The sequence below is a fragment of the Loxodonta africana genome, chromosome 3, assembly GCF_030014295.1.
Source record: "Loxodonta africana isolate mLoxAfr1 chromosome 3, mLoxAfr1.hap2, whole genome shotgun sequence".
Classification (NCBI taxonomy): domain Eukaryota; kingdom Metazoa; phylum Chordata; class Mammalia; order Proboscidea; family Elephantidae; genus Loxodonta; species Loxodonta africana.
This window is the reverse complement of record NC_087344.1, coordinates 32195487-32208868: the sequence shown is the minus strand read 5'-3', so window position 1 is coordinate 32208868 and position 13382 is coordinate 32195487. Positions and strand designations below refer to the sequence as shown.

The window sequence follows — 13382 nt, the reverse complement described above, 5'->3', positions numbered from 1 at the left end:
CTTGATAAGGGTGTAGTACCTATATATATGAAGAACTCTTACAACTTAATGACAAAAAAGACAAACAACCCAATTAAAAAATGGGTAAAGGGCTTGAGAAGACATTTCTCCAAAGAAGATATGGCCAGTGTGGTGTGATGTTGTGTGGCCTTTCTCACCATGGTCTTGTAACTCCCACCCAAGTGGCTTGGTAGGACTGTACAAACAGGGTAATTATGGCCCACCAAGGTGATTGGTCAGTTTTGCCTTAAAATAGAGCCAATTCCAGAGCAGAGAAAGGATCCTACTACTAATAAGGAATAACAGCCAGGAGTGGACAGTGCATCCTTTGGACTCAGGATCCCTGTGCTGAGAAGCTCCTGGGACCATGAGACCACGATATAGAGCTAGCTGTAACCCTGAAGATGGTGAGAAGCAGTAGCAGGAGAGATGAGCAGGAGACCAAGCAGTGTGCTTCCTGGCCCGTGCAGCATGAAAGCTGAGTGCCTGGAGGGCCTCTGGGGGTTTATTAGCAGCGGCTAAAAGAGCTTTCTAACACTTGCCTGAGCAGGGCAGAGGCCTAGGGCCAGGAGAGGCGTGCCTGTGACCACAGCTAAAAAGAGCCTTTCCTAATGGAAGAACTGTATCCTGAATGTTCCTGAGCCTGGACTGTAACCTGTTACTTCCCCAGTAAACCCCATAATCCTGAGTGTTATCTGTGAGTTCTGTGTGGCCCTTGCAATGAATTACCAAACTCAGTAGAGAAGTAGAGAGTGCCGTGGGAGAGATGGTTGGTATTAGAACTAGTTAAGATGGCAAAGAGAGGAGGCATGTCCGACCTCTGCCTCATAGGAATCAGCCTTGGGCTGCTGATCTTGATTCTCCTTTCCCCTTGTAGAGAGAAGGTCAGACACTGCCCTCACTCTGTTTTTACAGCCAGAAAGCACATGAAAGTATGTTCAACATCGTTAGGGAAACGCCAATCAAAACCACAATGAGATAACACTTGATACCTACTGAGATGGCTATAATAACAAAAACTATGGAAAAAAACAAGTGTTGATGGGGTTGCGGAGAAATTGGAACCCTCATCCACTGCCGGTGGGAATGTAAAATGGCACAGTCACTGTGGAAAGTAATTTGGCAGCTGCTAAAAAAGTTGGACAGAGAACTACCAGAGAAAACCCCCAACCAAACTCACTGCTGTCAAGTGGATCCTGACTCATAGTGGCCCTACAGGACAGAGGAGAACTCTCCCACAGGGTTTCCAAAGAGCACCTGGTAGATTCGAACTACTGACCTTTTGGTTAGCAGATGAACTCTTAACCACTGTGCCACCAGGGCTCCATCCAAAAAACCAAACCAAACCCACTGCTGTCGAGTCAATTCCAACTGACAGCGACTCAAGAGGACAGAATAGAACTGCCCCACAGAATTTCTAAGGAGTGCCTGGTGGATTCGAACTCGACCCGGCAATTCTACTCCTAGGTATATTCCCAAAAGAAATGAAAGACTCAAACAGATACTTGTACACCAATTTTAATAGCAGCATTATTCACAACAGCCAAAAATAGAAACGGCCTAAGCATCTATTAACAGATGAATCAACAAAATGTGGTACAGACCTGCAATGAAATATTAACTCAAAACCAAACCCATTGCCATCGAGTCGATTCCAACTCATAGCAAACCTACAGGACAGAGTAGAACTGCCTCGTAGGGTTTCCAAGAAGCTGCTGGTGGACTTGAACTGTTGACCTTTTGGTAGTAGCCAAGTTCTTAACCACTGTGCTACTGGGACTCCAGTGGAATATTACTCAGCCATAAAAAACAATGAAGCACTGATACACGCTACGAAATGGATGAACCTCAAAAACATACTAAGTGCAAGAAGCCAGACACAAAAAGCCACATAGTGTACAGCTCCATTTACATGAAATGTCCAGAACAGGCAAATCCACAGAGACAAAGTAGATCAGTGGTTGCCAGGGCTGGAAGGAGGAGGATGGGAAGTAAGTGCTCATGGGTATGGGGTCTTCTTTGGGGGTGATGAGAACATTCTGGAACCAGATGGTGGTTATGCAACATTGTGAATTCATAGCATACCACGGAATTGTTCATTTCAAAATAACTAATTTGATGTTACATGAATTTGAACTCAATTTTTTTAAAAGCCTATGTGCAAAAGAAAGGAAAACCAGTAAGAGGAGAGGAAAAGGCAACCCCCGGCAAAGGCAAGGGAGGGAGAGCAGAAGAGGAAGGACTGAGGGGCAATGCCCCCAGACATGGCCCTTGTCACCCCCACCTACCAGTCATGCCCCACTTTAGCCCACCTCTGCCCACCCCTCCAGACCCATCTTGCTGGAGCCCTAGATAAGGCCCCACCCAGCAGAGGGGCCTTATCTTCCTATACCTTCCCACAGGGTTGTGGTCACAAGCCACTGCAGGTTAGTGGCCCTAGGAGGCAGTGCCAGAGCCGGAATGGCTCAGTCCCACCATCTCCACGGGAAGACACTCTCAGCCCCCCGAGCACCCCACACCCCAGGCTTGATCTGGACAGAGGGGCACCTGTAGCCTATGAGGAGCTGCCCAAGTGTCTGCACCCCTGTAGCATCAGAGGAGAGAGCCAGGGTGTCCCCACGGCCACCAAGCCTGGCCAAAGGCCAGTCACTGTAGGGGGCATTCGGCCTGTGGGGTGGGCGCTGTACTCACCAGGGACCGCTTTGCCTCGGGCAGGAACTGGCCAAACTCGGAGAGCAGGTCTTCCTGGCCCCGGAAGAGGTTGGCCACTTCTGTGAAGACCTCCTCCTCGGACATGCCGCGGAACGGCCGGCCCTTTGTGCTCAGCTGCTCCTTCTGCCGGTGGGCGGAAAGAAAAAGAAGAAATTAGCCCAGACACTGTCCGTGATGTGCAGACACCCGCCTTGGAGGGGGCTGAGGGGCAGTTCACAGAGCACAGAAGCCCTGCGGGCTCCACCACGCAAACAGCCACCCACAATGGCCTGCTCACTGCCCACTGACCCCTTTGACTGCCCAGGCTTAGGCCCTCGCCATAGGGAATGATCCTGGGCTTCTGTGCCTTGATTCTGCTCCCCAACATGCCTGTACCGGGGTACAGAAGGGGCCTGGCCCAGCCTCGGGGGGGCTCATGAGCACAGGGAACGGGAAGTGTGGGGCCACTGGAGTCTGGCTATACAAAGGTTAAGTACAAGGTCGGGGGGAACCAGGCCCTGGGATCCCAGGGTGAGTGGTACGTTCTGCCTGTGGGGAGCCTGGAGTTGGAGCTGGGCCTAGGAGAGAAGAGAGGGAAAGGGGAGGGGGGTGGGACCTACAGACCAGTCACCAAGACCCGTGGGGTAAAGGGAAGGAGCATAAACAGGAGCCACTGAGTGGAGCCTCAATCAGCCACTGGAATTGCCCCAGTTAACATCACACTCAAGCATATGACAAAGCAAGGGCCCTCCCAGTTACTCATTTTGCACTCCATGGCCACCAAATGAAACCCTCCTCAACCCACTGGCCGTGACTTCATCAAAGAATGCAGGGAGAACCCTCAGCATCCCCTTCCCCACCCCCGCAACAGTACACCCCCAGGAAATGCAGGTTACTTTTTACACACTAACACACGTAACACTTACTTAAGAGGGAAAAGATCATCTGCCCCCCAAAGAGTTACTGGTATCCTTGAGAGCCAAATCAAATGGGGCAAAAACCACTCCTCCATTCAGAGAATACTGCAAATGAGCCATAAACCAGTTGCCACTGAGTCAACCCTGACTCACAGCGATCCCATGCGTGCAGAGCGCAACTGTCCTCCATAGGGTTTTCAATGGCTGATTTTTCGGAAGTAGATTGTCAGGCCTTTCTTCCAAGGTACTTCTGGGTGGACAAGAACCTCCAACTTTCTGGTTAGTAACCAAGGACATTAAGTGGACAACAATAAGAAGGCGAAGCCAACGCTGCTGTTTTTAGTGGTCATACCTATCCCCACCTGCAGTTACAATGTTTTAGGACGTGCCGATCTTCGACGTAGGGAACAGCGGTGGTTTAGTGGTAGAAGCCTCACCTTCCACGCGGGAGGGCCAGGTTTAACTCCCGCCCAGTGCGCCTCATGCGCAGCCACCACCCATTTGTCTGTGAGGCTCGTGTGTGGCTAGGATGCTGAAGAGGTTTCAGCGGAGCTTCCAGACTGGGACAGACCAGGAAGAAACGCCTGAAGATCAACTCACGAAAATCAGCCGATGAAAACCACGTGGGGCACAGCAGCCCAATCCACAGCAGATCATGCGGCTGGCACAAGACCAGGCGGCATTCTGTTCCATTGTGCACGGGGTCACCAGGAGTTGGGGACTGACTTGAAGGCAGCTAACAACAACATGCGTTTCCTAATCCTGCTTCCCAATACGGAGGTGCCTCAAGGGGCACATTAAAATAAAATTCAAACAGAATTTCACACAATTTCAGGAATCAAGACAAGAAAATCTGAACCGTTTCAGTGTACCTGGTTATCAGAGGATGCCGGGAACACACACACACAAGTGCATGGCGTGGCTTCTCACCTGGTAAGTGTGCAGTATCTCCAGGAACGACCGGTAGATCTCCGGGTGGTCCAGGAAGCGAGTCTTGATCTTGTTCACATAGCTGATGGCATTGTTGAACTCCACAGAATCTGACTCCAGGGGTACCTGGGGCTTGTCCTCCTTAGAGAGCGCCTGCTGCTTGAAGTCGTCCGCATAGTCGCTATGGTTGTGTGAGTTCTCCTAAGAACAAAGCAACGAGTTACCTTCAGGCCCAACACTGGAGACGGACTGTGAAAACTGCCAGCCCAGGGTTGCTGTCTGTACGAGAACAGACAAAACGTTATGCACAGCCAAGGTTCTTTTAGATGCTTCTGGGAGCCCTGGTGGTGCAGTGGCTAAGAGCTCAGGCTGCTAACCAAAAGGTCGGCACTTCAAATCCACCAGCCATTCCTTGGAAACCCTATGGAGCAGTTCTACCCTGTCCCACAGAATCACTATGAGTCGGAATCAACCCGATGGCAATGGGTTTGGTTTTTTGGCTTTGGGGGCCTGGGGGTGGGGGAAGAGGGTTAGGCGCATACACGGAACACAACGCCGGCTTCATGCATCACGAGCTTCTGCACGTTCCCAGGCAGCTCTGATGAACGCCCCTCCACCAGGTCCTTCCTCAGCTACAGAAAGGACACGAGTGTTGAATTCACTCTATACTTTCAAAAACTGGCAACTGGAACACGTACACAAAAAGTGGATGCAGACTCCTTTCCAGGGCTACGTCTGGAGCTGTTTATAAAAGCTCTTCCCATGTCGTCTGTGATCTGACTTCAGCAGGAGTGTGAGTATGAAACCACCTGCTTTTAGCAGTGCTGGGAAGAGCTGGGATGTATTACAACGACGGGAGTCCCTAGTGGTACAAACAGGAACAAACACAGCTGCTAACCGAATGGCTGGAGGTTCAAGTCCACCCAGAAGCAACTTGGTAGAAAGGCCTGGTGCTTTACTCCTGAACCACCAGTCACTGGAAACCCTACAGAGCACAGCTCTACCCTGACACACACGCTGGGGGGACATGAGTTGGGGGTGACCCGCAGCAACTGGTTTTTTATAAAATGATGATGTTGGGGGACCCACTGTCCAGGCTGTCCTGGATCACAGGGATTCTTAGGACATGGGACTTTGAGTGCTGATTCCGGACACACTGGGACAAGGTGGTCATCTTAATGGAGAAAGCAGCAAAAAACAGTCACCTGAGAGGGAAGAGATGGTCTTGAGCGCCCAGCATGTCCTCTGCCTATACACTTGCCTGTCACTTGTCGTTAGTTGCTACTGAGTCAGTTCTGACTCATGGCGACTCCATGTGTGCAGAGTAGAACTGCTCCATAGCGTTTTCAAGGCTGTGACCTTTCGGAAGATCTTCAGGCCTTTCTTCCGAGGCACATCTAGGTGGACTCGAACCTCCAACCTTTGGGCTAGTAGTTGGGCGCTTAACCGTTTGCACCACCCAGGGTCTCCTTCCTGTCACTAGAAATAAAAAACGAAAGAGAAAAAGGAACCCACGCCTTTCTCCTGTGTCCCTGGAATTCCACCTCGAGGCAGGACAGGACCACCCTGCAGGAGGTGCCCTCGTGTCTCTGAACTGAAACAATGGCCAAGATTCTCCGAATACAGCCCCCACCCCCGCCAGGACGCGGGCTGCACTGTCCCCAGTGCCCAGTGCCTGGTCTCCAGCGTCAGAACCCCTCTTCTGCTTAGCTTTAGGTCTTTGCCTTCTCCATGAGCCTTCCGGGACATCCTGTGTCAAGGTATGACTACCCTGCTCTCCCAGCACTCCCCACCCCATCCTTGCTCTATTTTCCTCCATGGAACTTATTGTCCCTACATGTGACATGTTTTACTCATTTAATCTGTTGTCTGTCCACCGGATGAGAACACAAAGTCTGTGATGGTGGGATGTGACACTGCTCCCTGTCTGGGATGGTGTCTGGAAAGGAGCAGGGCATCGTGCACACTGTGGGGGACCAGGTGTGGGACACACGGAGTCCTGTTCTCTTTCCTCCCTGTGGCCCGGCAAAGCATCCGCTTCTGATGACCTGAGGAAGACTGGCTGAACTGGGAGACCCGCCTCCTCGCTCCACCCAGACACCAGCACATGCCGTGGCAGAGGCCAGTATGACGTGGCTCAGCTAGTCAGGTGCCTCTGGACAGTCTGAGCCAAGTAAGCGGAGATACAAAGACCCCCGCCAAGCAGCCAAAGTCTCTGTGCCAGCATTTCTCCTCAGCAGTGGAGTCTATTCTGGGACTTTCTGGAGATGCTCCTGCTACTTATATTGCTTAGCATCTTAGTGTCTGGAGCTGCTGTAACAAAATCCCATAACATGGGTGGCTTGTGAGAACAGAACAGTGGTGAGGCTACAGGTCCGCGTCAGATCTCGGCCACGTGGATTCCTTCTGGGAGCTTTCAGAGAGAACTGTCCCCTTACTGCTTGCAGATGCATCTACCTCTGTCATCACATGGCGTCTATCCTCCCCTCCTGTGAATGACTGTCTCCGTGTCTGTCCTCTCCTTTTGTAAGACTCGGCTCACAAGGGATTAGGATTAGGCCTCACCCTATAAGGATGACCTCAAGTGAATTTAACTGCTAACACTGACAAAGACCCTTTGTCCGAACTAGGCCATGTTTACAGGTGCAGCGGCCAGGATGCCGATATATCTTTCTGTCACCCCATGACACAAAGGCTCCAGGGGTCTGTGCTGGCATTCCTTTAGTGCACACGGGTAGGGGGAAAGGGCAGGGAGGGAGAGAGGGAGGCGGCCTTGGAGACAAGTTTGCTTCAGAGAAGGCTCTGCGCTCGGCTCCGGGGTAACACCCCCACCCTCCCACGATAGGCAGCGCTGGGAGCAGATCACTCCTAGGAGGCATCTTGGAGTCCCATATGTCCCTCCAGAGCCCCTGAGTGAGCCACAGTGACAAGACAGACAAGCACCCCGAGACCAGAGAACTTTAGCTTGGCAGGCTGAGAGACGAAAGCGAGGGTATCAGGTACGTACTCTGCTAAAACGTAACCACAGACACAATGAGATTCCATGTCACACCCACTAGGACGGCTATACAAAGAAAAAAACACCGAAACAACCAGTGTTGTCAAGGATGCGGAGAAATAGGAGCCCTCATCCACTGCTAGTGGGAACATAAGACGGTACACTCACTGTGGAAAACTGTGTGGTGGTTCCTCCAAAAGTTAAGCAGAGAACTACCACATGACCTGGGCAGACACCACTCCTGGGTGTCTACCCAAGACGAATGAGAAGAGGAACTCAAACAATACACAGATGCCGGCGTTCACTGCAGCATTATTCACTACAGCCAAAAGGTGGAGACAACCTAAGGGGCCATCGGTAGGTGAATGGGTAAATACAATGTGTTCCATCCAAACAACGGAATATCATCCAGCCATTAAGAGAAATGAGGTCCTAATACATGCTATGACATGGCTGAACCTTCACAATACTATGCTCAGTGAGAAGCCAGTCATAAAAGCACAAACACTGTATGATGTTACTTATGTGAAATATTGAGAACAGGCAAATGCAGAGACAAAAGCAGGTTCAAGGTTACCAAGACCTGAGGGAGAGAAGAATGAGGAACAACTGCCAACTGGTAGGGAGTTTCTGTTTGGGGGTGGTGAGAATGTTCTGGAGCTAGATAGAGGTGGTGGTTGCAACACTGTGAACGGACTAAAACCCACTGAATTATGCACTTTAAAAGGGCCATAATGGATCATTTTGTTAAAGAAATTTTATCTAAATAAAAAAAATTTTTTAATGTAACCACTGAAAAACATAAAGCCACTGGCCTTACAAAGCCAGGCAAGCATTGGTCCTTGGGCAGTAGTTTGCCTAGCCCTCTCTAAACCTTCCAGAACAACTGTCCTTTCCTCTCTGCCTGTACCCCATCCTCCAGTGTCGTCCACTCTGCCCGGATCACTCGGGCCCTCCCTGGACCATGGCTTCCTCTCTGTCCTGTTCTCAGCATAGCAGCTACAGAGGCCCTTTCCAAAACCCTCCATAGCTCCCTCGACGCTCCTCTCCTGGCCCTGCAGTCTCCTGGTTCATCCCCCCAGGCCTCTGCAGTCCCATAGGGATCTTCTCCCTGAGACGCAGGCCTAGCTCCACCCTCCCTGTGTGCCTGCCCCGGACACCTCCCCAGGCCCTGCCCTGGCCTCCTTGTCCTCCCTGCCCTTCCCTGAGTCTGTGTTTACAGCACTGTGGTCACTGCACTCCTTTCACATCTGCTCCTCATCCCAGCCCTGACCTGGCTGTGCACGTGCCCTGAGCGGGGACTTGGCTTCAGCCAGGGCCTGGCGCAGCAGAGGCCGGTATGCTCCACTAGAGAATGAGACTCAGATGCGGGAACTGATGTACTCAGGGACTGACAGAATTTCCAAATGATTCTCCCCAGAGAGAAGGTGCTGGGCCTCACTCTGAATGTAACCAAATCAAACCAGTTGCCACTGAGTCGATTTCAACTCATAGCACTTAAAGATTAGTGGTTCAAGCCCTTCCAGCAGCACCATGGAAGAAAGGCTTGGTGATGCGCTCCCATAAAGATTATAGCCAAGAAAACCCTACGGAGCAGTTCTACTCTGTACCAAATGGGTTACCGTGAGTTTGAATGTAAGTGAGCCCCTTTTATGTTGTAAGCTATACTCTTTTTGTCGTATCCGACTCACGGTGACCCCACGTGTGCAGAGTAGAACTGTGCTCCATAAGACCTTCAGGGCTGTGGCCTTTCGGAAGGCCTGTCTTTTGCAATGCCTCTGGGTGGGTTTGTTTGAACCACCAATCTTCTGGCTAACAGTTGAACGCTTAACCAAAAAGTTCATCTATGTCCACACGGCTGCTAAGCCAGCTCACCATCCAGGGGCAGCTCCAGGAGGCAGGCCACCCTGAGGAGGATCCAGGAGCAGAGACCTGCCTTTATGCAGCCAACACCTGGTCTCCTGCCCCACAAATGTGTCCAGCACCCCGGCACTGTCCCGGGAACGGAGACACAGCTGTAAACATGACAGATGAGGGTCCTGCCAACCTGATGGACTTGCAGCTGCTGGGGGATGGAAACAAGTGAGAAGCAAGGGGTTTTCATTCATTTTCCAGCTTACCAACAGGATGGTATGAGGACAGCTGAGGTGGGAAGGGGGCCTCTCTGTGGCCCAAATGACCAGATCCAAAATGACACTGACTCGCAAGGTCATGAGCTGAGTCCCCCCTCTACCACAACCCCAGCAAGAGAAGGCACCTCCCTCTGAGCTCCTGACCCTCTGCTGGCAACAACTCTCACGTATAGCACACGTCCACCTGCCTTCCCCCATACCGTAGACCAGCTGTCTTCAGCTGGGTGCAACTACGCCCCCAGGGGGTTGCTACTGGCATGGAGTGGGTGGAGACCAGGGATGCTGCTCAACATCCTACAGTGCACGGGATGGTCCCCACCCCAGAGAATGATCCCAAACTAGATGTTTCCAGTGCTGAGGTCAGAAAGTTCTGTACTGAAGGCTCCTCACAGGCAGAGGCCCTCTTATTCATCTTCCCCAGCTTTTAAGAGCCATTCTTCCCTCTGTAGTTGACAGGATTTATAAAGGAATGAAATTAAAAAAAAAAAAATCGAAACTCTACTTCGAAACAACCATACCAGAAAAACCATTAAGAAAAGCACGCAAACCTCTGCAAGTGGCAGCGTCACAAGTGTTTAGGTGGCTGGAACCTGGAGAGACACCTCGTTTGTGCCTATGGTGAAGCCACGCAGGTAACAACTGGGCTGCTGGGATGCAGGCCAGGAAACCAGGCTGGATCCGTACACACCACCTGCCACCAGGTAGGCTCAAAGTGGGGCTGCCAAGAGGGAAAGCTCCTCTCTGACTGTGGATGGAAGCACCCTTGCTAGAAAAGGCTGCCTCCAGGCTGGGGGAAGATTCCAGAGTAGGTATCTAATGGATGCTCCCATAAAACCTTTCTTCACATCAATGGACTGTTGTCTTAGTTCTCCATTGCTGCTATAACAGAAATACCACAAACAGAAATTTCTTTTCTCACAGCTCAGGAGGCTCTAAGTCTGAATTCCAAGGCACCAGCTCCAGAAGGCTCTGTCAGGTCTGGGGGAAGATCCTTGTTCTGGCTTCACCAGTGTTCTTATCCATGTTCCTTGTCAATCCACAGGGCATCTATCTTTGCCCATTTGTGCTTGCTTGCTTCCTTCTAACCTGCTCTTTTTACAGCTCAAAAGTGATTAGGTTTAAGACCTGCTCTGCACTGACATGGCCCATTAACAAAGAAAACTCATCCACAGGTTTAAGGATGAGGATTCCATTACATATTTTTAGGGAACACAATTCCATCCACAACAACTATCCTCATCTAAGCCACCTGGAGGGAGACCAGATTGTGTCTGGTCTCTCCCCCGTACGAAAGCCCTCCAAGGTGTGGAAAGGCAGGGCCTGTGGCTACTAAAGGAAGCATCATCTCCCAGTATCAGTGTGCATTCCTGTCAGGTCCCAGCTCCCAGCAAGTCACCCCCGCAGTCAGGAGCACAGGAAGGCAGTTTTCACACATGGAGATCAACTGCGGTCTCCTGACTCCTGATCTTTCTTAGCAAGTGCTGTTATCCTTGTGTGCCGTTGAGTCAATTCTGACTCAGTGACCCCATGTCACAGGAGAACTGCCTCATGGGGTTTTTTAGCTGTAATCTTTATGAAAGCAGACTGACAGGTCTTTTCTCCATTTGTGCCAATCAAGGGCCTCTAAACCAAACCTGTTTCCGTTGATTACGACTCATGGCAGCCCCATGTGTTACAAGGTAGAACTGCTCTATAGGGTTTTCTAGACGCCAGTTAGCACCGTCCTAGTAGTGACAAACCTGAACCTCTGCAGACACTGTCAGGTGTACCCTGGGGGCAAAAATGCCCCTAAGTGAAAACAGCTGGTCTAGGCAAACCAGTTCCTCCATTCCCTGCAGTCCCCGCCCCTAGGATTTGAGGAAAAAAAAAATAAAAACAGAAACAAACCACCGCACCATTTGCAGCCGAGTGGATTCTGACTCACGGCAACCTCGCGTCTTACAGAGTACAACTGTGCTCCACTGGGTGCTCTTGGCTGTAATCTTCATGGAAGTAGGTCACCAGGACTTTCTCCCATGGTGCCTCTGGGTGGGTGCGAACCACCAACCTTTAGTAGCTGAGCACTTAACTGTTTGCTCCACCCAGGGACTCCAGAGGATTTGAGCTGGGAAGGTAAAAATCAGCTGCAGGAAGCACTGCATAGGTGTTTCTTTCAATGGAGGGGCTTGCCAAGTGCCTTGTAAACTGAGGAGAAAGGGTTCGGAAAAAGAACAGTGAGAGGCAGGCGCTGTGGCAATGGTCAGCCTCCCTCCTCAGGGCCTGGTGGGTAGACTCTGTTTTTTTCTTCTTAAGGCAGGCCCTGCCGTCAGCATGTTGCCCCGTAAAGCCCAGGGTTCATCTCCATGTTCAAAAGAAACCCAAAAACACACAGGTGTCACCTCCAAAGAGCCTTCATTTCACACCTGCAAATGGAGCTCCCAGATCCAAGAGTGGAGCCGAGGCCTCCAGTTGCTAAAAGCTTGTTGGGATTAATCGGCAAAACAGGGCAGGGTCAAGCTCGTGTGCAGTGATGTACGTGAGAACAGTTCATCACATCTAAAGCCCTGTGTCAGTGTTGGGCGATGCAATATCATTTCCAAAGGAACCCTGGTGGTACAATGGTTAAGCACTTGGCTGTTAACCTACAGGTTAGTGGTTTGAACCCATAGCAGCTCAAACAAAGTAAGTATCAGAGATCTCCTTCCGTAAAGATTACAGCCAAGAACATTCTGTGGAGTAGTGCTACTCTGACTCACATGGGGTCGCCATAAGTCAGAATCAACTTGTTGGCAACAGGTTTGGTTTGGTCTACCGGCGTCAAGTGGGTGGTGGGCAGGAACACTGCTCCGTATCAGTGCGCTGGTTGGCCCCCACAGCAAGGAGTGATGTTCTGTCATTCCTTGTCAACCGTTCCAAAGCTGACAAACTCTGACTTAGAGAAAAATACAAGATTACCCTACAAACACAAAGCTCAGGTAAGGTTTCTTTTTCTCAGAGGGTCTGGTGAGCTTGGGTCCCTGGATGGCACAAACAGTTTGTGCTCAACTACTAACCTAGTGGTTGGCAGACTGAACTCACCCAGTGGCACTGCAGAAGACACGCCTCGCGATCTGCTTCTGCCAAGGTTATAGCCAAGAAAACCCTACGGAGCAAATTCACTCGGTAACACACAGGGCCACCGTAAGTTGGAACCGACTAGATGGCAACTAACAATATCGTGATGAGCTCAAACAAGAAGGGGCTACAGAAGAAGAGGAGGCAGCTTCCTGTCACCAGAGAAGGAACACAAGGAAGCCGTGAGCATGGGGGAGGCGTAAAGGTTGATCTGAGCCAACGTCCCCCAGCACTGAAATAAAACACAATGAAAACAGCTCTTCGCGCGCTCCTCTCAGCCACCTTACTGGCACCACCAAGATCTGTCAGACACAGGTGAGTATCTGCCCAGGTACGTGGACAGGCCTGCCTGGAATGCTCCCAGGGAAAGCCTCTTGCCAAGACCTTCGCCCCTGCTGATGCCATAATTGTTGGTATTTTTTTTAATTTTGGTAAAAAATTCAAGAAACATAACACTTGCCGATTCATTGTTTTCCATGTGTACAATCTGGTGGTGCCAACCATCACCACTATCTGTCGTCAAACCTTCTATCATCACAGACGGAAACTCACTGCTTCCTAAACAACTGTTCCCCTCTCCCCCTCCCTCCCGCCCCTGTTCACCACTATTAACCATACACC

The 13382-nt window shown here is 50.9% G+C and overlaps 1 protein-coding gene across 7 annotated transcripts in view; it reads right to left on the bottom strand.

The window, feature by feature from the left end:
* SIN3B (SIN3 transcription regulator family member B) overlaps nt 1-13382 on the bottom strand; it is a 41614-nt gene that overhangs the window by 25031 nt on the left and 3201 nt on the right. For 2 of the 7 annotated variants that reach the window (XM_064280924.1, XM_064280925.1), the window contains exons 4-6: nt 4539-4739; nt 3762-3884; nt 2692-2835 (exon numbers count right to left, since the gene is read on the bottom strand). In XM_064280924.1, coding sequence (XP_064136994.1) covers nt 2692-2835; nt 3762-3884; nt 4539-4739 — 468 coding nt within the window. The other 5 variants (XM_064280927.1, XM_064280926.1, XM_064280928.1 and 2 more) reach the window with 5 other exon arrangements.